This window comes from Molossus molossus, unplaced genomic scaffold (genome assembly GCF_014108415.1).
Source record: "Molossus molossus isolate mMolMol1 unplaced genomic scaffold, mMolMol1.p scaffold_m16_p_11, whole genome shotgun sequence".
NCBI classification, from domain to species: Eukaryota; Metazoa; Chordata; class Mammalia; order Chiroptera; family Molossidae; genus Molossus; species Molossus molossus.
The window spans coordinates 7,412,868-7,440,144 of record NW_023425346.1 but is presented as its reverse complement, the minus strand read 5'-3'; the positions used below and the strand labels follow the sequence as shown (position 1 = coordinate 7,440,144).

The following is a 27,277-nucleotide window of genomic DNA, read 5'->3' as shown; positions in this document are numbered from 1 at the left end:
TTTTCCTTTCTTCCTTTTCCTTATCTTATTACTTCTTCTACCATCACTACTACATTCAAGATCATTAATAAACTTTATTATTTATCTGCTTGGTGAATAATGGGCAGTGAAAAGTCTTAAAGACCAGGTTAGGGAAGCTGGGTCTTCTCCTATGGGCAATGAGCAGGTCAGAGATCACAGGAAAAAAGGTTCTCTAGAAATTCTGAAGTAGTTTAGGGTTGAAGAGAAGGAAGGGCTTCTCTCTTCCAAGTTTAGAAAAGCACTTGGGAGCTAGCAAGAATGAGAGACCAACAGAACTGAGAGTAGTGGACATGGAGAGGGAGGTGTGGTGTGAGGTCAGGGCTCCAGGCACATCCAATAAGGCTGGGAGTGTTGAGGGTTAGAGAATTTGAGGTTCTGGCAAGAGTGTAATTACAAGCTGATGAAGGATACATCCGTGTGATAGGAGTGATAGAAAAGTTATGAATAATGATTTATTATTTTATGTTTAAATATATTCAATGATTAAATCACTTCCACAATTACAACATTTAAAGTACTTTTCAAATTATTTAAAGATTAAGATATGTTTCAGATTTTCAAATGTATGCAAAATAGGTTTTCAACCACTGTGGGAAGCCTTGGTGTGATGGGTGGGAAGGATGCGTGCAAGGGAATCTCGGGAGCTCCCCGGAAGCCTGTTCAGGCCAGCGAGGCGCCATCTACGCAGATGGGGACCTGGCCTGGGCCTGTAGGTGGGCTGGCTCGTGGCAGCAGGAGCCTCTTGCTTGTGGCTCTCAGCTCTGGCTATACATTTGAATCACAGGGACCCTTTTAAGAACACCCATGCCCAGGTCCCATCTGCCCAGTGCTGCCAGATAAAACGCAGGAAACCGGCTATATTTGAATTTCAGATAAACAACAATTTTTTTTTTTTAGTGTAAGTACATCCTAAAAATTACATGCCATAGACTGGTCAGTTCTTCTGTCAACTCACCCGATAGACTGAGAGTTTCCCAGCAGGGACACACCCAGAGGACAGCACTAGGGTCTCCAGTCTCGGGCTAAAGCCACAGTCACAGACGGAATCCTACATTGTCACCTCACGTGTTCCCATCCCACCTGGCCCACAGGAGCCCGTGGAGGTAACAGGACTCCGATTCTGTCTCACATCCCCGGTTCCGGCTCATGCTGTCCCCTCTGATGAGTGCCCATTCCTGGCCTGTCTGGTGGCTGTCTAACCAACGCACTGGTCCAGCTCCACCCCCGGGGGAGGTCTGTTCTGACCTCCCAGGAGGAGTGACCTCCGGACACTGCAGACAGACTCATCAAACATGTCAGAATGACTCCTGTCATTGCAGGAAAGTTGGTGGCATCTTTCTCCCGGTGTCCAGCATTTTGAAGTGTGGCCGGCACATAGCAGGTGGTCATCAAAAGCTTACTGAGTGAAAGCTCCGCTCAGCAGTCCAGTGAAATGCAGCAGAGTCACCCAGAGACTAGTAACGGCGGCAGCCATAGCCAGCCCAAAGGCCCCAAGCACCCACCAGGTGCTCATAGTGAAAACCACCGCCCACGCTGCGGTCTGGGGCAAACACCGCTCCTGCGACTCTGACGACTACCAGTGACGCTCTCACTGATTCCAGGGAAGGGGTCCGAGAAGCCCCACTCACACCTTCCCCAGACCCCAGCACACCTGGACGGCCACCTGGCTCGCCCTCCTGCCCGCCCCCTCAGCCCCCCTTTCTCTAGCTTCAGCATTTGTCTGGGAGAGACTCATTTCTCAACATTTCAGGATGGCCCTGCTGTAATCCCAGGCCTGGAGATCAGTCTCCACCTCAGGGCAGACCACCTGCCTGGTGCTGTTTAGGGTGTTTAGTCAGGAGCTGCTCCCTGGCCTTTCCCGAAAGGTCTGCTCTGAGGAGCGGCCTGGGCCCGCCAGCAGGTCCTCTGAAGGCAGGGCTCCATCTCCTACACCCATCCTGTGGGTCACCTCTGGGTGGCAGCACCTTCCTGGAAAGGCTCCAGTCATTGGGCCAGGGTGCCTGTGGCCCTGCCTGACTCGCCCTGTGGGAAGGTTGCTGTCTTGGCCTTGTGTGGAGACCCTTGGCCTCTTTGTGCATCCATGTGGGTAAAACCCCAGGCACAGGGCAGCCAGGGTGTTGCTGGGCTCCTGCTGGCTGCGTTTTATGGGTCTGCCCTGTGCTGGGACTTCCCCTGTGTCTTATCACACTGATGTTGCTTCTCAGCGAAACCAGCCTGGTGGGACGGTCACAAGTCTGGTGCCTCTCCTTGGCAGAAATCCCCAGCAAGCCTGTGGGTAGTACTCCCACCCCCACTTGCACAGATGAGATTCAGGCTCAGAGATACCATCCCTTGCCGAGGACAGAGTCAGGACGCAAACCCAGACCTGCCCCCCAGGGTCCATGGCCCTGCCGCCCAGGATGGGGTCGGCTGGTGACCAGCCGCGGTGATGTGCTCTCCACCTAGGAGTCCTGTGGTTTCCTGGGCACAGCAGCTCTGTGAGCAGGGACGACCAGCCCACTTTACAGACTGGACAACTGAGCTCAGAGAGGCCTGGTCACTTGCTCAGAAACAGTCTTCTAACCCAGTCTGTCCTACCCTAACGACAGGACGTTTACCAGTGACCCAAGACTAAAGGAAAAGGAGTTAACTTTGGAAGGTGGGATTTGTCTTTAAATGGGGTACGTGAGGTGTCTGGGGTGGAGGGTGGGGAGACGAGTTCTTCGTTCTCCTTCCAATCAGAGTGCCCAGGAGGGAGGAAGGCAGCTGAGGGGCCAGCAAACCTGGCTTCAAACCTGATCACACATCACACAGAACACAACACCTTCCATTTCCTGGTCTCAGCGTCCGGCCCATAAAATGCGGTGCAGGCCTCAGGAAGGCTGAGCGGGCTCAGGGCGCGAGGTCCTGGCACACTGGGAAGCACAGCTTCCCCTGCTGTGTTTAGGGACCCTTTCTCCCTCAACCCTTCTTGCCAGACCTTTGTCCCCCTTTGCTCCCCATAGGTGCCCTCGCCCACGGCCACCGGGAGCCTGCTTTGGTGCTGGGAAAGTAAGGCAGCCCCTGGGTTTCACTGCCTCCTTCCGAGGCCTGGGCTCCAGGGGCGGGTCTGAGAAGTCAGCTGGGGAGCGGCTGGGCCAGGACCAGTTTATCAGCACCAGGCCGCCCAGCCGTGCACCAGGTCCCCTGCAGCTGCCTGATAAGAGGCTCAGCTGCGCTTTCTCTACTGCCAGAGCCTTATCAGAGGCAGGCCGGGGGGTGGGGAGGCATGTCCATCAGCTGGACGAAGGGGCGGGAGGCAGGCCCTGGGAAGAAACGTTATGCCCTTGGTTCAGTCCTGAGGTCTCAGACGGGGCTCAGGACTAGGCACCCCTGGAGACCCTTAGGAGCAAGTGGGGACCTCACACATGGGCCTGAAGGTCACAGAGACCTGAGCTGAAATCAGAGGCTGGCTCTCTAAGGGTGCTGGCCTTCGGTCTCCTCCATGCGTGTGCGTGTGCGTGTGCATGTGCAGCAAGCAGTGCTTAAGCATGAAGCCCCGTGTCTTCTCGACACTGTAGCACAGGAAGCACACGGCGTCGGCGGCAGGACTGGCGCCTGGACAGGAGCCCGCCGGCGCAGAGGCTGTGGAAGCGAATGGCTGAATCGCATTGCGGATTCTGCGGCTCACTGAGCAGTGGCCTGGGGACAGTTAGCACAGCTTCCCCAGAGACACCCGGGACTCCGTGCGGCATGAGGGCACGGAGAGCTCCGTGAAGGCTGGTGCCCTCTCCACCCCGGACCAGGCAGCAGCGAGCACCCGGAGATAAGGGTGTGAATGAGTGCGAGACTCCAAGGGCAGACACAGCCCAGGCGGCCAGACGTCCAGCGGGGCTGGTGGCTGGAGGTGAGGGCCAGTCACTCGGCACCGCCGAGACTGTCACATTGGGAGCACGTGTCTGTTTGAGTGGCTTCGGTCTCCTAGCTGGACCTCCCCGGACTTCTCATCAGACTATGCAGATGGCAGCGAGTGTGAAGCCAGTGAAAACATCCAACACCCTCAGTCTCATGAACCTGAGTGCTCATGCAACACACTCCGGGGAGCCCTGTCACTGTACCCCTGGCGAGGGTGTGGGGGCGATGGAGGTGCTGGGTCCTGGGCTCTGACCTGAGCTGGAGAGGCTGGAACTAGCCTCTTCACCCCTGACTTTGGGAAGAGGCGCCTATTGCTAGGCTGGGCTTTCACTCTGCCAGGAAGCCTGGTGTGGGCTGCCCTCCCCTGGCAGGTGGCGGGTGTACCCCAGGAACAGTGCCAAAGACCACCCTTGTCCACATCCTTTCCTGGTTCTCGTCACTCCTGCTGGCCAGCCCCTGCACCCCGGGGTCTGGCACCCCCACCTTACCCAGGCACAGATGCACGGGAAGGACCAACACACATTCCTCCAGCCCTTGTGGGGCTCGCTCATTTGTCCTGTCACATTCATGGCTGCTCCCCAAAAGTCCTGAGTGTCCTGTGAACTGCAGGTCTTGGGGGCCCGGGGTCCCACACTCACACTCATCTCCTGTAGAGCCCAGCACAGCTGTGCAGAAGGGCTTCGCCCAGAAGGTACAACTAGCAAAGTCAGAGAGGGTCCGAAAGCAGGTGTGTGTGTGTGTGCGCGCACGTGCAGTGTGTGCCTGCACCCATACCCACAACTCAGGCATGTTTCAGGACCACTGAGAACAAACTGAACCCTTGAAGCCCTTCCTGTCCCCAGCCCTGCATTTCAGGCTCTCCTCGGAGTCCTCCACCAACCTCCTCCTTCCCTTTCAGCTCCCACCACAGGCATGCTAGCCCAGGGCCTTGCTCTGGGCCCCTTGCCAGAGAATTCGCTGAGATGCTGAAGGGCTCCTATCTCAGGGTCATGAGCATTCTAGAGGTCATGAGCAGGGGCCTGGAGGACCCACAACTCAGGAGGATGCTGGAATTCCAGACGCTCCATCAGGTGCTGGGGTCGATTCCATTATCCTTCTGCCATCTCACCTGTCTGCCACCATCTCCTAGTTTCCACTTCCCCCTTTGGCTTTCTGGCTGTTCCTTATCAGGCCAGGCCTGCTCGTGCCTCAGGGCCTTTGCACTTGCTATGCTCTCTGCCTCCTTTGTCCTCTCTCAGATATTCCTGTTTGGCTTCCTGGCTTCCTTTAGGTTTTTCTAAAACATCACCTTCCCCAGTGGAGACTTCTCTGGCCATGCTCTTTAAATGATACCCCCCTCACCCCTTGACCTTCTCTATCTCCTTCCTCTCTTGATTAGCACCGTCTGACAACTGAGCGTTCTACCCACATATCTTGTGTCCATCTGTCCATCCCCACTAGAATGTGAACTTCCCTTTGGAATTGCTGCTGGTTTGTCCACTATCACATCCCCAGGGCTGGCAATGTGATTCCTGGGCCACAAGCCTGCTGGTACTGGTGACAGAGACAAAGAACGGGGCGTAGATGCAGAGACACCATGGTCACACTGAGATCCACTTCTCCCCCTGAATCTCCATCTCCAAACCCGAGGAGAGCGGAGAGGGCTCTCAGGTGCAGTGCACCTGGCTGACGCTGCCCGTGGAGGGGTGTGCCCCTGGCTGGCCCTGGCTGAGCTGGCCGGCATTCCGGCTGCAGGGCCGGGAGAGCCTGTCCTGAGAGTGGATGTTTCTCCCACACCTGTCCAGTTGGGGAGGACTTCCGCTGGTCAGCTGCGGGGCCCCAAGTGCCGGTGTTATAGAAAGAGTGATGAGAGAACAAGAACAAGAGAAGACAGGAAGGCCCCTCCCTTGGCAGTCTGGTCAGATCAGGTCACAGGAATCAGAGGGCTTCGTGTGTGCCCAGGTCCGCCAGGCCGGGCCCGAGTGGGCCTCACTGGCTGCTGCCTGGCCCCTGACCTTGGCTACTTGTCCGCGCCTCCATGGCGTCTTGTCCGTGCACGAAATTGTGGCGTCTCTGAAGGCAGGTGCGCTGGGGCCAGGTGGGCTCGGGGCTGGAAGTGGAGCCATGAGTGATTCTCCTGCTGCTTTGTTTTGTTTTGTGTTTTTGTTAATCCTCACCTGAGGAAACTTTTCCATTGATTTTACATAGAGTGGAGGGCAGAGAGAAAGAAACATTGGTGTGAGAGAAACACACTGGTTGGCTGCCTACTGCACAACCCAACCAGGGCTGGGGGTGGAACCCACAACCCAGGTATGGGTCCTTGCCCGGGAATTGAACCTGCGCCTCTTTGGTCCGCGGCCTGGCGCTCTAACTGCTGAGCAAAACCAATGAGGGCACTCCTGTTGGCAAACGTTTTGACAAAGGGCCTCAGGTGACGGTTTAGGCTTTGTGGGACCTGTGTTCTGTGGGACAACTCTGCCACTGTCACGTGGAAGCAGCCAGACCGTAAATGCACGGGTGTGGCCATGTTCCCCCGAACGTATTTATAAAGGCCTGTTGCAGGCTGGATTCGGCCCTGGGCCTCAGTTGCAGGCCCTGCTTGAAGGCTGTGTCCCTGGGTATCTCTTCCCCTCCTTCCCTCTCGGACTAGCGTTGGCTGAGTGCTCATCCCGTGAGGTCGGGCCTTCACCGCCACCTTCTCAGTTAAGGGGCCGGGAGCTCGGGCCACTGCAAAGCTTATGTGCACCTTGCAGACAGGTCTTCACGCCTGAAGCCTGCACTCTCAACCACGTGACATACAGCACAGGGCCCTGTCCACGGCCATGCCCACCTGCGGTGGGTTACAGAGTCCAGCAGCACCGGGGGTCACTGCATCCTGAACCTCCGTGAGGCTGTGAGGACACCAGGGTTGTGGAGGCCAGCCTGGGTGAAGTGACCATGCCAGGTCACCCTCACAGGTTAGTGGTGCAGTCTACACGGTAGCTGCGAGGTGGCCTGGGGAGTCTCGCCTCTGGGGACGTTTCTGCAGGTGAGGCCTATGGCCCTGGTCCCGGTGACTTCTCCGGTCGACCGCCCTGATGGCTGTAGCCCTGTCACAGGGGGATTGCCCAGGGAACCTCGAGCTGCAGGCTTTTGAGTCCCCGAATAGGACAAATGGCTATGCAAGTGGCCACCGCCTGCTATTCCAGGGGTTTGGTCCGGGAGGCTGGAGGCGGTCCGGCAGCATTTTGCAGCAGCCCAGAGGTCCGGATGGAGGTCGTTGGCTCAGAAAAGACATCACAAACGAAGGCCCAGGAGACCGCCACCCTCTGCTCACATCTCCTGGGGGAGGGCCCCACTGGGAGCTCAAGGAACCTCGGGGACAGGAGGCCGGAGGCAGCACCGTGAGAGGCCAGCCATTCACCCGGGGACAGTAAGCCTCTGTTCCCACAGCCGAGGGCCGAGGGGGCAAGATATGGCCAGGAACTCAGATAATTGTGCCCCGGGGCAGCGCAACCTCAGCCGGAACACCCTGGCAACGGAGGGGGGAGGTCGGGGAAGGGCTGGGTGGCAGACATCAGAGCTCAGGAAAGAAAGGGCCCAGCAGCGGCCTGGGCAGGACCCAGCCTCACAGGGCCCCGGGCGGGCGGAAGGAAACCACGGCTCCATCTGCCTCTGACTGCGAGGTCCTCAGTGACACCGGGCTTTCTGCAGCTCTGTTTGTTTTCTCAGCGAGTGACAGACATGATTTCACTTTTTAGAAGAACATGTTCCAGAAGATCTTTCAGAAGCTCCACAATTCTTAACAGGAAGTGGCCTGGGGTGATTGCGAGAGCCTGGTGCAAGGGATGCAGCTAAAAAGCCCATTTGAACCACTTTTCCCTCACTCCTCCTGTGGGAGAGAATGGCTCGCCTTGAAGCGCCCCATGTCCTGCCATGTGGAAGGTGGGGTGTGTGGGGGGCGGCCAAGGCGTTGGACCCCCTGGGTTCAGATCACAGTCCTGCCTCACCCAGCAGGCCCACCTCACCGGGAGGGAGGATGTCCGCCAGCGACGGCCACTGGCTCCCATTTGCTTGGGACACATGACAGGCCAGACCATCCCTGTCCACAGCGGGTACCTGTGCATGTGTCCTATTTTCAAGTCCTTGCCACTTGTCTCTACATAAGTCCCCCCGAGCCAGGACCTTCCCCGCATAGCAAGGCTCACTGGCGGCACCGTCAGCGGAATCTTAGCTCAACCAGCTAGAACTCGACCTGGTCAAGGAGACATTCACCACCACTGACTACTAGCTAACGTTAGGTCTCAATTTACATCTGGGGGCTACACACTTGAAGTTGTTCCTTGAACATGTGACTATTTATTTTGGTATTTCAGTGAATACCCATAAGACACAGGTATTTCAATCCGAAACCTGAAATTGTTCCATAAGAAACTTCGCACTAGGGTGATTTGGTTCCTGCCATGGTGTGTGCCTTGGTGCCCCAGAGCCCAGCCATGCTTCGAGGACAGGGACCTTAGACGCTCTGTCTCCTCCTCCACCCCTGGGACAGAGGACAGGAGGGGCACGTTGGTGAACCAGGCACGTATATGGTGGTCAGAAGCATTTGTGGGTAGATGGTTCCATAATAAACTTTGCCATCCAGTTTCCTTACCAACTGTTCAGACGTTTTTAGGGAGCCTGAGGGTTCCCGAAATTCTATGAGAACTGTACTCATGGCATTAGCTGGTGACGTGGTCGACAGCTGTGTGTACCCTGCTGTCTGGCCACAGGCACACAGGTCGCCCCAGCCAGAGCATCTGATGGCCTCACGCGATGGAGATGTCCTGTGTGGAAGGGCCCTCCGAGACCCTGCCCCAGAGCACCTCGTGGGCAGCAAAAGAAAGGGTAGGCCTCAGCAACCATTCCAGAAGGTGCCACGCAGCAGTTTGAAACGTGGCTCCATGAAGCCCTCCGAGTCCAGAGATGACGCTCGAGGGAACCACAGCAGGCGCCTCGGAGCTGGTCCCCAGGCCTCTTGCTCCAGCACAACCTCCTCACGTGGGTTTTATCTCGCACATGTTCAGACTTTATCCAAGAATTTATTTTGTAGAAATGCCTTTTCTGATGAAAATAAGTGCAGTGGGAATTTGCACCTATGACCCCATTTCTGTGTGGAGTGGGGACCCCAGGAGGAGGCCACTCCTTTTGGAGGTTCAGGAACACCTGACCTTCGTTCCAGAGGAGACCAGCACTGTAACCGGCATCTGAGCCAGGGGTGGCCACCGGCCTGCAGGACCAAATGCCTCTGAATGGCGTTTTGACTACTTTGGCCTCTGATGCTCTGGGTTTTGCTCCCCACCCCCTTGCGGCTGAAGACCCTTTGCAGACCAGGTCTGTCCCGTGTCTACTCTGCAGCCCTTGCTCACAGGAGGCGCTCACCGGGCCAAACTCGAAGTGCACCAGACAGGTTGCGGGATAAGGCCCTCTGCACTGAACGCGCCCGAAGTGCACAGAAAGCCGAAGGCTCCTGGCTGTCACCTGCTACCCAAGGGTCCCTGGAAACTTGGGGCTTATAATAGGAGCCCGGTCCTGTGAAAGGCTGGAAGCAAAGAGGGGTGTGCGGGGTCCGAGCTGGAAAGGGGCCCAGAAGTTAACTACTGGAGCCCGACTGCTGCAGACCCTGCCGGCGGAGGCAGCCCTGTCCACAGACTGCGGCCTTCGCCACGCCCCTGGGGGAGGCTCCAAAGGGGAGGCAGTGCGGAGCCCAACCCGAAACAACCGAACGACCTCATGAATTCCGCAAACCTGTGTGTCTTGTGCAGTGAAAAGGGTCCCCGACCTCAGGGGAGATCAGACAGAGGGGCGCTGAGAAGCAGAACACAGAGCCAATAGCCAGGCGCACTGCAGACATTCTAGACCGAGGTCAAGAGAGGGCACGGCGCCGAAGAGCGATGGTGTAGGAGAAAGTTTTAAAAGCCTGCCCACGACCAACGATGCTGTAGGCAGCAGTGCCTCCGTTGTTTCATTGCCCTGGGGGGTCAGGAGGACCCATGGGCCCTGCAAGCCCTGGTCCAGACCAAACCAGACCCCTCAGAGAGCACCTCTCTGCCTTGGACCTGGGGCTGACACCAGCCTGTCCCTGAAACATGCAAAGAAGTGGTCAGGAACGTGTGTGTGTGATCACAAGTGTGTGTGTGTGCATGTGCGTGCATATGTGTGTGTCAGTGCTTGTGTGCACGCATGTGTGTGTGTGTGGGGGGGGAGGTCAGGGAGGTACAGGGTAATGTAGGGTTAGCATCCGTTTCTTCCCTTTGGTGACATGCAATCCCAGCATCCTCAACTCCACTGCTTCCTGTCCCCCACTTAAAAGCCTGATGATTGAGTTTCTGTGGCACAAACAGTGCACCCCAACAGTTTCCAGGGATCTGCGTCCCTACACCTGGCTGTGTGAATGCTTACAAGTCACGGAACTTGTCTGCACATCACTTTACTTCCCTGTCGAAGAAGGAGATAGTAGGTCTTGCGTGGAGGAAGGAAAGAGACTTGAAGGTGCCCAGCCAAGAATAACAGGCCCTGCAGCAAAGGTCCCGCAGCTGGAGAGATTCCAACCAAAGTCAGAGCTTCCAGCCAGGGTGCTCCATGGGGAGGCGTTCCGGGACTGGTGGGGGCATTCTTCTCTCCTGGTGCCCCAGTGGTGCCCCCGAGAGGCAGCTGCCCACTGCTCCCCAGGGGAGAGTGGGACCTGTGTGTGGGCTGGCACAGCTGCAGGACGGCCCTGTCACAAGGGCCCTAGTGTGCCTCTGGGCATCTCATCAGCAGCTGCGGGGGGACAGGTGGGCGCTGCAGAGGGCTGAGCCAGCACAAGTGGGTGGGTGGGGCGAACAAAGAAAGGCTTTTCACTCTGAGGCAAGGAAAGTGACCTCGGGGCTACATGGGGCTGGGCAGAAGGGGCCTGGGTCATGGCAAGCCCCTCCGTCATGGTGGCTGCGTGTCCTGGAAGTGGAGGGACACACCTGGCTGCAGGCTGGACTGTGCCAGCGATGCACCGGGAGGCCCCGGGGAACAGCCTGTAACACCAGTTTCCATTTTGCTAAACTGGCACTAATAATACAGTGATACCTCGGTTCTCGAACATAATTCGTTCCAGGAGGACGGTCGAGAACCAAATTGTTCGAGAACCGAAGCAATGAAACCCAATAGGAAATAATGGAAACTGGATTAATTCGTTCCAAGCCCCAGAAAATGCCTATTTACTGGCCTAATTTGTATATAATATGTAGAAAAACATAAGTCTCAACAAGAAATAAAAGTGTACAGTATGTCTAAGGGTTAAATTCAGTGTAAAGCGTGACTCTCTCCACAAAGCGTGACTCTCTCTGCACTCACACTGACGACGCAAGCAAGGCGCGCTGGGCCGAATGAACGCCATTCGGCTCAACTCGGCTCATCTCGGAAGTTCGAGTTCCAAATATTTGTTCGGATTCCGAGACAAAAGTTTCTCGAATCTCCTGGTCGAATACCGATTTGGTCGAAATCCGAGGCGTTCGAGAACCGAGGTATCACTGTATTGCACCACGTACCATGCATACCCCGCGGGGTGTGGGTAGCTCAGAATCACCAAGTGCTATTGGCCAGCCTGCCCGGTGGCGCCGAGATCCACACCACTGCGTCCGCACCCCAGGCCACGGCCCTCAGTGCAGCCCAGCAGGCTCTAGGGGCGCTCTGGGCGCCTCCCTGGGGCCTCCACACTGAGCTTCCACCTCCATCTGCCTTGATCGCCCTCGGAGGGGCCGTCCGGTTGTCACCTGGCGACCCCTCGAGTGTCTGAGAGTCACCCTGCTCTGGGAAGTGTCTTCTTTCATCTCCCCTTGGTCTGCACGCGTCATTCTACAAGGAACAGTGACTGCTTCTGTGGTAATGAAACAGGGCGAAGACAACTATTTTTAAACTTTCAAGTGACGAGCAGCCCACTTTCTAAACATAAAAAGCCAAGGCAGTAAGAGAGTTAGAGACAGAGAGAGAGAGAGAAACAGAGAGGGGCAGGGGCAGGAGCGGGGCAGGGGCGGGGCAGGGGCAGGGGCAGGGGCAGGGCAGGGGCAAACAGCGAGCCCCGGGTGTCCTCAAGCATTTACCTTGGACGCTGGGGCTCTTTCTAGGGCAGAAGGAACAAGCGCCATCAGTCTGCACAGCCCGGGGTCCCGCGGGGTTGAACGGGGCTGGCAGGAAGGAGAGAGGGTCCGAGGCCGGACAGCCCTGCGGAGCAGCGGGGCACCCGTACGGGGAGCACTTGGCTGGGAGGCTGACAGTTTGGGGACCAGCGGGCATCCAGCTCTTGGGCCTTGATTGGGCTCAGACAGGGACTCAGTGTGACTGTCATCAGCCTAGGTGCTTTGCCCTCTTGGGTCCCTTCTCCCCCAAAATATTAAAAATTGTTTTTTATACTGGCATTGGTATAGAGACAAATGCAATGTTTAGTTCTAAAAGTTTATTTTTTTCCTTTCTGGGCGTGTCTAAAAACAGGGTGGGCCCGAGCACAGAGCGGGGGCCGGCGTGCCCTGCCGAGGACCCGCGGCACGTGCCCGCCTCAGGGTCGGTGGCTCTTCACAGGGCACGTCACCTGTGTCATCACGTGCAAAACGGAGATAAAATACCTCCTGAGGGGCCGCTCAGGGTGACATGAGATAACTTCTCGGAAATGAAGCTTTGAGTCACCCTAAGAGGAGAGTGGGTCAGGCTACGTTACAGAATTTGTAGAAAAGAGAAAAAAAAGAGAGATGGTGAAATTAAAACTAAAAATGGACTTCAGCCATGACTGAAATCGATGCACTGAAAGGAGAACGTAAGGATGACGATGCAGGTGGCAAGTCAGCCCCGGGCACCAGCCCAGTGAGCAGGGCCCCCCCCTGCAGCTCAGGCACGGGGACAGGCTGCGAGCAGGGCCCTCCCCTGCAGCTCAGGCACGGGGACAGGCTGCGAGCAGGGCCCCCCCCTGCAGCTCAGGCACGGGGACAGGCTGCGAGCAGGGCCCCCCCCTGCAGCTCAGGCACGGGGACAGGCTGCGAGCAGGGCCCCCCCCTGCAGCTCAGGCACGGGGACAGGCTGCGAGCAGGGCCCTCCCCTGCAGCTCAGGCACGGGGACAGGCTGCGAGCAGGGCCCCCCCCTGCAGCTCAGGCACGGGGACAGGCTGCGAGCAGGGCCCCCCCCTGCAGCTCAGGCACGGGGACAGGCTGCGAGCAGGGCCCCCCCCTGCAGCTCAGGCACGGGGACAGGCTGCGGGCCGGAGAAGAAACCCTTCCAGGAGGGCGGCCCCTTTACAGGGCCCCTGAGAGAGTCCCGCTGCGCCCCCGGCAAGGGCAGCGCCAGGGAGAAAAGCATGGCTGGGAGAAGACATCGAAGGGTGGAGGGCGTGAGGGCCAGAGGGAGGGGAGGGAGGGCCTCCGCCTGTGGGCAGGACAGGGTCGGGCACACAAGGACCACGGGCAGGGAGAGGCCAGTGGCTGAACCAAGGGACTTCGAGGTCACCGCAGGCCACTGAGTGGCGGGTCTCACCCTGGGCTGGAAGGGGTGCTGGTGAACCCGGGGCACACAGCACTCTGGGTACATCAGACTTGTCTACACTGGTTGCAACTTGACATTCATTCACTCAGTGTTTTTAGTCTTCTCTTCCCCATGGAGCCCGAGACAGTGAGATCCCTTTCGTTAAGGGCGGGTGTTGAGGTGAGGCTGGGGGAGCAAGGCCGGCCCTCCCCTGGGATCAGGTAAAGACCCTGAGCTGCTGGGCCCCATGTGTTCACATCGCGCCCATTCTTTGACAGAACCACGAGGGAGCGGGTGTGCTGGAGGCCACTGTCATGGCCTAGGAGAGAGCAGCCTCCCGAGCTAGTGCAGGGTGGCTCCCTGCTGGGCCAGGGGCCTTGCCCGGCTCAGGACCTGGGCAGATGATCACCCTGTCCTTGGGCACTCTTCTCAGTGACACACGGGCTACAAAGGTAAGACCTGGGGACAAGGAAACGCTGGGCAGAGGGAGGGAGCTACACTCCTGCGGGGACTCTCAGGACTCAGCGGGTCGCAGTGATCATCCTGTACCAGGCTCTATCCACAAGGATGCATTCAGCGCTCACAGCAAACCCTGAGGTGAGATGGTTGTTATCCCCGTTTACCCAAGGAAGACTAGCTACAGAATTCGTGGGGCCCAGTGCACAATGAAAATGTGGGGCCCCTTGCTCAAAACTTAAACGTTTCAGGATGCAACAGCACAGCATTCAGTCCAGAGCGCAGGCCCTCTGAGCACAGGCCCTTGCTGACGGCACAGCTTGCACGCTCGTGGGGTCAGCCCTGTCCTGGACAGTGGACGGAGATGCCAAGGGGCCAGGCCAAAGCAGGTCAGTGTGGTCCACATTCAAACCCAAATGCCTGAACGCTAAAGCTGGTGTTCTCACCTTGTCAAAGTGTAGTTGGACTCAATGACTCAGAAAAGTACAGAAGAGGAACCTGAACTTGAAGCCTCTATGGGCACAAGGCTGAGTGTAAGGTTCTGGAGAGGGGGTTTGACACGCACGTCGAGACAGTGCTGCCTGGTGGATGCAGAAGACAGGCTGGGGCCCAACACAAGAGGCGGCACGGATGCCTCTCTGGTTCGGATCTGGCAGCCACAGTATCTTCCCTCCAAGGCTCCGAGAGTGCACACACCCACAGCTGTCAATCAAGTGGAGCCTTCCCCTTTCCAGGGTCCAAGGGGCAAAATGGCCGAGCTGGGGCCCAGGGCCAGCGGGCAGTTGCAGAGTCGAACTCGTCATAAAAACCCGAGTTTGCACGCAGGAGAAGGGGGCCAGGGGTCCTGGCTGCGCTCACTGCAAGTGATGTGCCAATCAGGAGGCCCCACCTGAAGGGGAGGTAAAATGCCTCTACCAGGGCGTGACAGGTGCCGTGAGATAACCATGCAGCCCGCCTAGGTCTTGCCCCTCACAAGTTCCGCTTCCTTCAGAGATCTGGAAGGGGCCAGGGGCATGTCTACTGAGCCCGCATAGTATGTGGGCCACAATCTTTTGGCAGTAAGAGAAAAGACATGTAGCTTTAACTTATAGAAGGAGTTGGCCAGAGAAGCAGAAACAGGAGCAAATATAACAAAGTGTCAAAAGAGTGACTCATCAGAGCTGTTTTAAAGTCCGCCCAGTAATTCCAACATCCCTATCAGGTCGGCTTCGGAGGCTCGCTCTGTCCCTTCTCGTTGTGTTTTTGCCTTTGCTGTGCCTCGAAAGCTTCTGCCAGCCAGGCGTGATGCGCGGGCAAAGGGCCTGCGGTAACACGGGGCAGGCGGGGCGGGTCTGTCCTCTGCCTGGGAGCCTCACAGTGCGTCTCGGCCTGACCCTCCTGTGGACAGATGGGGAGAGGGCTGGCGTGCCCTCTCCTCCCAGGCCCCTTGGGCTCTGGTTGAGTCCGAGGGCAGGCTGACATGAACAGCTGCTCTGGCATAATTCCAAGTGGTTCCTTTCCCTCCTCCTGCTGGGAGCTGGGGTAGGCGGTGGGGTGGGGCTGTTTTTCTCTGATGTGTATTGTGGGAACCTGGGGGAGCTGCAGGAGGTAACTCTCACAATATTGTGGAGCCCTGGCCCTCCCGTCTGGGCCCCCTGGAGGTCTAATACTCAGACTTGTCCACACTGAGCTTCCCGCCATTTGTCAGTCTTAGAGTCCTTGATGAGAGGTGGGGGCGACGTCTGGCCAGAGGAAGAGCAGGGCCGCAGAGCCAGACAGGGACATCGATTCTGCTCGGCCACTGCCCGCAGGGCAGGCCCGCCTCCCAGGCCCAGTGCGCGTCCCTGCGCTGCTGACAACGCCACTGTCTGTGGCTGCGAGCGTGGGGCAGAGGGAGTCAGGTGGGGGTCCTGCGAACCTCCCACCTGTGATGGACCCATGTGCTGGCTCCGGCTCTCACCGGCGAGGGAGGAAACCGGCTTGTCAGCCTCTGCCATGGCGAAGCCCGCACACTAGCATTTGTTCTGGGAGAACGTGCAGAAATGAGAATGTACAACTGAGGGCCGGGGCCAGCGTTGCCTCAGAAGTTCAGATTCCATAGGATCTCAAGGAAACCCTAGCAAAGACTGGGGTGGTGAGGGAGGCCTGGACTGCAGGGGGGGCAGGGAGGGCAGGCAGGGAGGGACGGAGGGAAGGGAGAGGAGGGGCAGGGAGGGAGGGGCAGGGAGGGAAGGAGGAAAGGGAGAGGAGGGGCAGGGAGAGGAGGGGCAGGGAGAGGAGGGGCAGGGAGGGAAGGAGGGAAGGGAGAGGAGGGGCAGGGAGAGGAGGGGCAGGGAGAGGAGGGGCAGGGAGGGAAGGAGGAAAGGGAGAGGAGGGGCAGGGAGAGGAGGGGCAGGGAGGGGCAGGGAGGGAGGGAGGGAAGGGAGGGAGGGGCAGGGAGGGAAGGAGGGAGGGGGGAGGAGGGGCAGGGAGGGAGGGGCAGGGAGGGAGAGTATAAAATAAGACTTAATAATGAGGGGCAGGAGAGCTAGGGGGTGACTGCTGGAGCCCACTGGCCATGTTCATAGAATCAGTTTTGGTTTGACTGTCTGTGCTTTTCAAATTATTATTGACTATCTCCATGAATATGCCAAGTCCTGGACTAGCAGCTATGGAGTGGACACTTTCTGAAAGGTGCTTTGGCATTTGGAGCGGAAACAGGCTTGGGAGCATGGGCCTTTAGAAATCTCCGCAGTCATCCATTCATTTCCAGGTCACTCCCTGAGTGCCAGTCTGTGCCAGTCCCCACGCAGCGGGAGGTGGGTCATGGAGACCCTTGGGAGGTCAGGATTCCGTGAAGGGGCAGAGCCAGGAATTTGTCAGGGCTGAGAGGTGTCCCCAGAGCCACGGTGGGCAGTTTTCTAGTGTCTGGAGGGCCCAAGGAGGTGGGAATGTACCCCCTAGGCCGGAACTGACACACAGGTGTGAGCCAGGCAGACACTGCATGTGTGGGGGCGGGGTGGGGGTTACCCAGAGGGTCTGGGGGAGGGTTGAAGCAGGCAGTTGGGAGGTTGAAGCTGGTGAGGCAGGGCCGTCCAGACATGAGGAGGGGCCTTGAGAGGATGCTCTCGGGGCAGCCTGGGCTGGCTGTGCAAGGCAGGGTGGAGGGCAGCTGGCCGATGTGGGCCAGGCCTGACCACAGAGAAGGGAGAGATGGCCGGCAGTGGAGAGCCGAGATTGGACCACAGGACTGGCTCAACGCCACGGGCTATTGGCGGGCTCCGAGTGTCTGTGCTGTATGCGTCGTCACCCGAGTGTAGCTTTGGGTGCAAAGCTACAGCAGTGATGACCCAGGCACAGCCCCCCCCACGGTGGGAGGGTGGCAGAACACCCGCCTGGTACACAGGGACAGGGACAGCACCCACATGCGCCCTAACGCCCCCCTCAGGTTGGTCTCTGGAGCTCTAGTGTCTGCAGCAGTGTCCACAGCCCGGCTGAGGCCTTAGTACTTGGGAAGCCGGAGATAGGTGGTCCCCTGAGCCTCGACAAACAGGTAAGAAAATGCCTGTGAGACCAGGCTGCGGGGTGGCCCCGGCAAGGCCCGCCACAGGGCTCAGCCTATAGGTGCTGCTGTTGTGGCTGTTATATTATCAACAACAGAACAGCAGCTGTCTGCAAGGGAGACAGAGATTAGCAGCACCTGCAGCCTGGGTTTGTGTGGGTAACGTCGGTTAACAACAGCCACAGAGACCACTGTTCCGGGCAGGGTGCCAAGCTTTAGTCTGTCTGTCACGTGACTCCTGTGAAGTCGCTGTTCCTCCCATGTACAGATGGGAGCACTGAGGCTCTGAGGCTCTGAGGGTCTGTGGTCCTCCCCAGAGCCCTGGAGGCGGGCTCGAACCCAGGGTGACTCCATCGCATGTGCGGGACTCGGGTCCCTGCTCTGCCTCTGGCTTGCCATGTGACAGACGACACGTCATAACTTCTGGGGCGTGTTTCCCATCGCGGGCAGGAACCCACAGGAAATGGGCAAAGGCCTAAAGAGGTACTTTCCCCGAAAAAGAAATACACTGCTTCTGGAGGCACAAAAACTGTCCGGCCTCGCTTGTAATTAGGTACGTTCAAAAGTGACAACGTGTTTTACTCATCAGGCTGGTTAAGATGAAAGCAGCATCCTGTGACCCGGGCTGCTGGGAAGTGGCCACTGTCCTTGTCTGCAGGTGAGGGTTAGTAATCATGTGATCTTCTGGAGGGCAGTTTTCAGTATCTATTAACATCTTAAAGGTACATACTCTTTGTGCCAGAAATTAAATTCTGGAAGGAATTCATCCTAAAAGTATACAAATACATGAATATAAAATCTTACTTATAAGGGCTGTCATGGCAGTACTGGGTCTTGTTAGAGAAAAATCAAATGAAGACTGTATACAACCTAAATGCCCATTTGAGGAGGAATTGGTATAAACTTTAACATATATTCTTAAGAAAAAAAGCAAGCCCTGGCCGGTTTGGCTCAGCGGTTAGAGCGTCGGCCTGCGGTCCAGAGAGACCCAGGTTCAGTTCCTGCCAAGGGCATGTACTTCGGTTGCAGTTTGTTCCCGGCCCTGGTTGGTCGTGTGGGTGGCAGCCACTCGATGTGTCCCTTTCACGTCGATGTTTCTCTCTCTCTCTCCCTCCCACTCTATCTGTACAAAAAATGGAAAAATGTCCTCGGGTGAGGATAAAAAAAAAAAAAAGAAAAAAAAAAAAAGAAAAAAAGCAAGATGAAGTAGAATACATAGAATAAGTTTCATTTCAGCCCAGCTGGTGTGGCTCAGTGGTTGAGCATCGGCCCATGGACTAAGGTCTGGGTTCAGTTCCCAGTCAGGGCTCACGCCCGGGGTTGTGGGCTCAATCCCCAGTGGGGGGCATGCAGGAGGCAGCTGATTGATGTTCTCTCATTGATGCTCCTCTTTCTCCCTTCCTCTCTCTCTAAAAAAATTTGATAAAAAATTTTTAAAAAGTTTCATTGCATAAAATATAAAGAAATTGTATATACACACATACAATGCTCCTAACAGGATTCTCATAAATCAGTAAAGTAACTGCCCTCGAAAGTGTCTTCTTTCCTATTATTAATCTTCCTTCATTGTTCAAATATATTTGTTTGCTTTTGTTTTCAGCTCTTGCTCGTGGGCCTGCTGTGTTTGCTCAGCCTCTAGGGGTTTCGGTGGGGGCCTCAGAAGGGCATCTGACACCCAAAGAGGCACGAATTTGACTTGCTGCCTTCCCCAGCTGGTCTGGTGACGGCCCCTTCCTACTCACTGCGGAATATGCTCCCACTGCAAACACGGTATGCCTCGTACCCCACCCACCTCTGTTTCCGGGGGTGTGCTGTGAGCCCCAGGAATAACTGCCCAGACACGGCACCTTGGGAAGGCCCAGACGCTGACTGTGCAGATGCCAGCTGACTCCTGCTCCTCCGATGTGTGGAGGGGCTGAGCAAGGGAACTGCTCTGGTACCAGATGCAGTCCCTTCCGCTCGGTCAGCGGCAGCAAGTTCGACACGAGGCTGCAGACCTGGCCATCTCCTTCCTGAGGGTTGACCTCTTTCATGCAAGGGCAATGGGTTTCTGCACATGCCTCATTTGCAGTAACCGGCCTCTGAATCTGAGAGCCCAGCTGGGTAGGGCAGCCTGGCCTGGGCAGGGAGCAGCGGGTCCTCTCCACTTGAGCCTCCTGTTCTGAGGAATCCTGATGTAAACTGAGACATCCTGCCGGAGAATAGGGCCCCATGGCTCTCCTAGAGCAGAGATCCTGCCAGAAACCAAGTCCTAAGGGTAACCTGGAATGGTGTGCAAGTAGGGGTGCATCCCCATCAGTTTCAGAAGGGCGGTGTTTGCAGTCATTGGTCCAAGTCTGAAACCTGAATCCCAGGGAACTGCTGGAGGAGGAGCTGGGAGCCAGGCTCTGGGTGGCAAGCCTGGCCTCTCCAGACGGGATGTCTGCAGGGCTGTGCTTCCTCCGCACCCGAGCCCAGTGATTCCATTGCTCTGTCCCATCAACCCCCTCCCCTCCATGAGCTCAGTAGTGTCTTGACTCACACACACTCAAACACACACTAAACACACTAACACACATGAGATAACAGATCCACAGTCTCACGTAAAACAAACAAAGATGCCTGGCATTTATCCCACAGTTAGTATGTGACAATCTCTCTGCTGAGCCTGAACTCTCACAACCCAATGAGGAATATTTCCTACTCCTATTTTGCAGGTGATAAAACTGTGGCTAAGAAGGTGGCTTGCCTCGGGTCTGACCTTGGCTAATAAGTGGCACACATGATCTCAGGCAACCAGGACCTCACTTTGACTCCGTCTTCATGCCCAGAGCCACACCAAGTGCACAGGGGGCCACACTCACCCCCTCCGCTGGCCCCTTCGCTTCACAACCACCTGAGTTTTAAAGACATACAACCAGTAGTGTCACCAATACCCATATCATTACCATATTAATTACCTAACATGATTACATTACAGACTCAGAATGTTTATTCTTTCCCAGTTTCTATTGACTTAGCCAGGGTTGGAGTAAGAGGGGCAAAATAAACTTCTAGTGTTTTATTGCAAAGCCCAGAGGAGGGCGGGAGGGCCCAGAATTGTTTCTGGACAGCCTCCCAGTGAATCGCAGGATGTATAGTTTCCTGTCAGCAACAAAACGTGCGGGTTCGAAAAGAAACAGGCCCTGAGAAATTACAAACCTCTAACGGTCATGGTCGAAGCGAGCGCTCCCCTCACCATCTGGGGAACCTTTCCAAGCCAGACAGGACTTGAGAGCAAGTACCTGGACGGTGGGGTGACCTGGAGTTTCTCCATGTGCCCCTGCCCCCTGCCTGGGCGGCCTAGCACCAGCTCCTGACGTTCTGTCTGGGCTGCTGAACGCTCCGCCTCTCCTCCTAGTAGACCCTTTCTTTATTCGTTTAGGGGAAAGTTCTTGCCAGATACTTCCCGACCAGCACGCAAAGAAAGCCCGCAGACGCGATGGCGGAGGTGCGCGGAGGCCTCTCCAGGCCCAGGGCGCACAGTCCCCGCGCCAGGGTCGGACGCAAGACGGGGACCCGGCGAGCCAGGGTGGGGCCACACTGCCCGGGCGTCCCGGTCGAGCGGAGGACGCAGAGCCGGCGCGCAAGGGTCAGGGAGCTCAGAGCGTAGCTCCAGGGTTGGGGCGCGGGGTCCCTCGGGCGCCAGGCAGGGACTCCGTGCCACCCGGGCGCCGCGAGCCTTGGGGCGGCGCTGGTGTTCCGGCCCGGACCCGCCGGGCACCTCGTCCTCAGAGGCAGGGCACGGCTGGAGTCCCGTGTCCTTGGCCGCGGCTCGGCCCCTGCGCCCCTGTCCGGCCGGGGCTGGAGTTGGTCCCGGTCCCCGCAGACCCCTTCTCGCGGTGGGTACTCACGGTGGTGGGTGGGTGAAGTGGCGTTGGGGTCGCTCATCGTGGATGGCGCCGGGTGCGAGCAGGCAGGGGCGGAGGGGCCGGGCGGAGCGGTGCGAGGGTCGCAGGGCCTGCTCCTGACCCTCCGCAGCCGGAGGAAGCAGCCCTTGGGTCACACTCCTCTGCGCGGGCCGAGGGGAGGGGCTCCGGCCCCAGATAGGCAGACTTCATTTATTTTTTTCTGCAGACTTGGCTGGTGGGGTTTCCACCCTTTTTTTTTTTTTTTTTTTTTTTTTTTTTTTTTTAAACACACACCCGCCCACTTCTGAACTCTTCAGGCTCCAACTTTCCTGCTCAAGAACCACATTCTTCTGGCTGTTCCTGTGTCCATCTGCAGCCGCCAGATCAGAGGTTGTGGCTGAGAATTCCCCTGTGGACCGGAAAGCTCCCAGATGCGACAGGGCGGCCTGCTGCGGCCTGGGCTGGGACAGAACCAAGTAGGGACAAACCAGCGTCGGAGTTGGAGTTGGGGCCGGCTGCTCCCCACTCCAGTGGGGGGCCCTCTCACAGCCCAGGGCGTCTGGGCCCCTGTCCGGAGCACTTTCGCAGTTCGCCGCCAACTTTGGGAAGGGTTCTCAGAAAGAGGCTTGCTGGACCAAGGCCATGTGCTTTACTTGATCACTTTTGTCTGAGCTCCCAGTCAGAGGGGACGTTTGTGGAGAATTCGCTGTACTTAGACACACTGTACCTGGATTCTGACACACTGATTATTAGTTACATGGAGTCACCCAAATCCCCCACACAGATTGTTGTGTTAGATGTAGGGGTATATTCTCCTCCCCCCAGAGAAAGGAAGGAGCTTAGACCATGTCACCCTTGAATCAAATCAGCCGCAGGGACACCCTGCACTTCTCACTTCTGATGTCTGATCCCTCCCTGTGGAGATTCCCATTGCGGTTTCACAACCGTCCTCAATGCACTGCTGGGAATCCCCCCTCCCCTTCAGCATCCTGGGGCACCCCCAGCTGTCAGCACAGGTGCACGCCAGTGGAGTCCATCCATGTCGAACACAGCAGGAGGCTGCCCCCTGGAGGTGTGCAGTGCAGATGCCTGCCCAGCTCCTCCTGTCCTGGACCGACTCCAAGCATCAGTTAGGACTGCCTGTGTGGCAGCAGGAAGTGCTCATGATTCTCTTTAGTTCTAACTGAAGAACCTCACATGCTGATGAATCTGTAGGAACTCCCATGCTGGCCACGCACATGTGACTTCAGGTGAGCTATTTGCAGAATGCGTCTGGCCAGGTGCAGACACATTTGGTTTGTAATGGAGGAGTCCTGATTTCCTCATTTTTGACGTGGAGGCAAGAACACTTCCATTCCAGAGTTAGAGGCAGTGTCTCTAAAACTACAGTGGGGTAGAAACACCATTTAAAGAAGCTAGCAATGATTACTGGAATAGTTTAACATTTTGTTTTGTAACGCATATCGGTCTGGGTTGGATAACAGTATTCCCTGGGTCAGAGGCCATAAATTAAACAACTTCAATGATCAGAAATGCTGCTGGGGAGCTGGAAGAAAGTCAAAGACCCACCAGGTGACCAAAGAGTACGTCCCCAGGTTGTTACAGCTCACTATGGGAGGACTACTCAGAGGCTCACTTACAGCTCATTGGCCTTTAGACACAATCACAAGACATTTACTTATTTAATTTCTCAGGCTCGGACAGGTTGAAAGCACAAGATTAAAACAAGAATTCCTTAGAGAGGGGAACCCCAAAACCAACTTGACTAACTAACTAAACAACCAAAGTATAAAGCTTGACAACTGATAGAGGTCAGATATAGGAGCAAAGTAGCATTTACTACACAACCAAAGCATCTGGGCTCGGCTGAGTTGGGGGTGTGATGGCACCGGGGCCGTGGAGGAGCCCAGGCTGTGGGGCTCCGTCTGGGTTTGCTCTTCACTGCCTTGTTGCTGGGTAGCCTTCAGCATTTTGCTTAACTTCTCTGAGCCTCAATTTTCTCATCTATGAAATCAGAGCACCCTGCAAAGTTAGGCTGTGGTGAGTAATGCGTTAGATAGACAATAGTTAATTGATGGGGTCATCCAGGGTCTTACCCAGCACACCGGAGTTAAGCTGCAGTCCCCTTCTCCCTCAGGGGCACTCTTGGCTTATGGTAAGGACCTCAGGCCATTTTAAAAAGAAGCTAAATACCATTCTGAAAAAGAAGGTAAATAACATTTAATGAGTAGTTTAACTAGCAGGGAAACATTTTATATATTTTAGAAGATTTAACCATGGAAGAGTCTAATTTTACAGAAATGAGGGCTATTTTAAGACGGTAAAATAAGTATATGAAAAAGTAGGTTCTATGTGTCTCTGCATTGGATATTTATTAATGGAGTAGGAAGAACTCAGCTACATCTTGCAACAATACCACAGTTCTCATCTGATTGAATTCCCGTAAATACCATCAAAGAGGACAGAGTCAAGGCCCATGTTGAAAGGTGAGGACACCGAGGTGGGAGCAGTGACAGAACTTGTCCCAGGCTGTGCAGCTGGGACTGAGACTCAGCCTTGGTGGGCTCAGGGGGCACGTGGACTGCTGGTGTTAGCTGCTGAGCCCTCCAAGGGGCGGGAGAGTGAGATGGAGTCAGAGGGAACTCTCTCCTTCCCAGCACCATAGAGCAGGAGCTGCTCAAGGCAGAGGATCCCTGCCTGCCTTCTCTCTACTCCAAACTCACACACTCAGTGCTGCCCCCTTCTGGGGAGGGCTCTGTCTTCTGGCTGTGAGCTCTTACAGGCTGAGGTGGGCACATTTTACTTGGGTTCTGTAAAATTTTTGCCCTTCGTCAAAGTAATAGGTGCTCTTTGTGTTAAAAAAAAAAAATGGAGGAAAAAAAAAAAGCCACGCAAGCCCTGGCCACTTTGGCTCAGTGGTCGAGCATCGATCTGAGGACCAGAGAGTCCTGGGTTCTGTTCCCGCTAGGGGCACGTACGACCCAAAAAAAACCAAAAAAACAAAAAAAAACATGCAAAAGCTGCTCACAATCTCGAGCACATCAAGGTATGTTTATTTCAGGCTGTTTTATGTATTTTGGACATTTGCTTTATACTACTGAGAATTTACTGAATGTGTGATTTTGAGGGCTGAGATTTTGCTGCCGAACATTATATCATAACCATTTTCCCACAGGAAAGTATACAAGCTCTTGTATTTGTTTTAATTACTGAGTTGTTTTCTTTTCTTTGCTAAATTGTGTGGTCCCATTTAATTCCCATAAATAACTGCAAACATAAATATGTGCATTTCATATTTCTCTGTTAGCTTGTGTTCCAACAATGAAATTACTGAGTGAAACGTTAGGAGTGTGTTTCAGACTTGGATACATTCATGGGTTGTGGCTGCAGGAACTTATGTTTTTAGCAATCAATCATGAGATGTTCCAGTGCTCACATCAGAGCCTCTTATGTGAGCCTCACATTAGATTAAAAAAACAAAAACAAAATAATTATGTAGATGACAAACACTTGAAATTATTTGTTTGCATTTTCTTGATTACTAGTAAGATTGACTATACTGTCATATGCTTATTTATAAATTGCATGTTCTTTTAGGTGAATATTTTCTTCATGCTGTTTCCTCATTCAGAGGGATGGTTAATGTTTTTCTTATTGATTTATCTGAAGTCCTCATACACAAAAGAACGACACTGCGTTTTCATGTGCATTACAAACCTATTTTCCTTGGGCCTTTTACTGTTCCTGTGCATTCGTACAGAAACATAGTTTGACTTATCTGTTGGCAAATCAGGAGATTTAAGAAGACCTATTTGTGGCTATGCATATTTTAAGAGGAATGGTGAGAAGCAACAGGCTGTACAGGCCCAGGGAGGAGGGTGCGATGAGGAGTGGGAGAGAGGGAGCCGGGGAAGGGGGTGTCCAGGGAAGCGCGGGGAGGTCCAGGGCTCAGGCTCTGCAGCCTGGACCAGGGGCCTCCCCCTTTCCCAGCAGCACACAGACCTCCCTGAGGACAATCTGTATGGGAGGAGGGCTGAAGGCTGAGAGGCAGCCGACAGGTTGCCTCTGCTAGGACTGAACTGCAGGCCCTCCTCCATCTAGACTTCACTAAGGCTAGTTCTCAGCTTGAGGGGCACAGGAGCATGCCCACCGGTGATGAGCCCTCTAGAGCCAGAGCTACAGCCTGGGCCCTAACTTACAGTGTGACATCATCCAGGGGTAACTCTTTAAGCATCCAGGATGGCCTGCTCCTAGAGGCTTCCTGGCCAACCCATCCCCCCAGGAAAGAAAACAGCATAGGAACCCAGCAGAACACCAGCAGGTGGGCTGGGCTACTTTGAGGTGCCCACAGGGGAAATGTCATGTGCTGTTGACAGCTCTAAACGCCACCTGTTATGGACTAGATGAGAAGAGTGAGCAAGCTTCAGACTGGAAATAAGAAGGAAAGAAAAAGGGAAGGAAAGAAAAAAAGAAAAAGGGAAGGAAAGAAAGAAAAAAGATAGGAAAGAGAAGGAAGAAAGGAAGGAAGGAAAGAAAGAAAGAAAAGAAGAAAAGGAAGGAAGGAGGGAGGGAGGGAGTGTAGGAGGGAGAGAGGAAGGAAGGAAGGAAGGAAGGAAGGAAGGAAGGAAGGAAGGAAGGAAGGAAGAGTGTCAGGGGTAGGGTTGGCTTGAATCTTGAGCAGAGAAGATGAGTCAGGACATAGGACACAGCCTACTACTAGTCAGCTCGAGTGGTTTGGCAACCTTCAGAGAAGTGTGATTTTTCCGCCATCCCAGCAGGTGCTGAAGTACACCGATGGTGATGATTTATTGAGCACCTAACGGCCGGGCTGTGCTGTGCTGGGCCCTCCCCTGAGTGGTTATTACAAAGTCCAGGCATTCCGTTACTGGTAGATGGTGCTTTGTTCTGCTTGTTTGTTTGTTTGTCCTTTTCCTGCTTCATTTTATAAAAAGGAAACTGAGGAACAGAGAGGCAAAGTAACTGCTCAGGTTCACACACCTGCTCAGTGACAGCTAGAATTCGAACCAGGTTTGTCCAAATCTAATGCTCTGCTGTGGGGAAGGGCAGCCAGTTTTCTCCTTGGCATCCCTCCTGTGCGACCTGGGGGCTCTGGTGGGCCGGCGCCCCTTCTTGGTGAGGGTCTTCATGCCGGAGGCCCTGAGACACAGGAGAAGAGGCAGGGAGTTGCTGAGCCCGGTCCGGTGTTCCCATCAGAACATAGAAATGGAAATCCTTCCTTAACTAGAGAGTGCATTTCTAACGTCCAGGCAGCCATGCTTGCATCACAGCCCTTTCCCTGTGGGTATAAGTCGTTGGTGGGAAATGGAACTAAAGTTCATATTTCCAGCTGCTACCAACTGAGCTGAGTTCTCTAAGGGGAGGAGGCAGCTTCCTCCTTGGCGCTTTTGTCCTCTGTTTGGGAGGACAGAGGTAGCTGGGTCTGCAGGACTGTGACCAAGAAGGGACTGGAATGGTAATTACATCTGCCAGGCTGGTCCTGTAAGCTTCACATATTTAATCTCATTTAAGCCCCAGAACAACATCATGAGCAAAGAAAGAGCAGGGATAAGAATGCACAGTCCTGTTGCCCTTCAGGACTTCGCATTCCTGGCTCACTACTGGTCCCTTCGCCTCAATACTCTCATGTGCAAAATGGGGTTAATGACCCGCCCATCCGATGTGCTCTGAGGGCTTGGTGCAGGTCCCCCTCAGGGGTTCACTCATTCACTACGGTGATGAAGCCAAAGGCTTCACTGTAGAAAAACTGCAAAACTATCACGTGAAACATACACGCAGACATAGTGTGCTGTGATCACAACTAGATGTAACTATGCCCACCTGCAGATGGGGATGGTCATGCCAAAGCCACAGGAACAGGGGTGTGTTATCCAGTTTCCTCACGCAGAAGTTCCTCCAACTGTACGGCTCCAGACAATAGACTTAGCATGGGTGAAATGCTTTCTGCCTTTCAATAGGCCATTGCAGTTGTATCTGAAAGGGACAAATAATAAAAGAAATAAGCTCACAAAGTAAAGAGGCTCAGTATGTGTGATATTTCAA

General features: G+C 55.3%; 1 protein-coding gene and 2 long non-coding RNA genes across 4 annotated transcripts in view; 2 read left to right on the top strand and 1 right to left on the bottom strand.

Annotated features, from left to right (window-relative positions):
• GYPC (glycophorin C (Gerbich blood group)) overlaps positions 1 to 21,335 on the bottom strand; it is a 44,439-nt gene extending 23,104 nt beyond the window's left edge. The window contains exon 1 of the mRNA XM_036253741.1: positions 21,221 to 21,335. Within this exon, the coding sequence (XP_036109634.1) occupies positions 21,221 to 21,257 (37 nt within the window). The 5' untranslated portion in view covers positions 21,258 to 21,335. The remainder of the gene's footprint in view (positions 1 to 21,220) is intronic.
• Positions 12,521 to 17,502, top strand: LOC118625183. Of its 2 annotated transcripts, none has more exons than XR_004958642.1 (3): positions 12,521 to 12,673; positions 13,651 to 13,824; positions 17,235 to 17,502. It is a non-coding gene; the product is annotated as an uncharacterized LOC118625183 (long non-coding RNA). The 2 variants fall into 2 exon arrangements; XR_004958641.1 differs by lacking the exon at positions 17,235 to 17,502 and adding an exon at positions 14,080 to 14,191.
• Positions 17,720 to 24,543, top strand: LOC118625184. The gene is made up of 3 exons (XR_004958643.1): positions 17,720 to 18,006; positions 18,949 to 19,118; positions 21,535 to 24,543. It is a non-coding gene; the product is annotated as an uncharacterized LOC118625184 (long non-coding RNA).
• Positions 24,544 to 27,277: the final 2,734 nt, after the last annotated feature.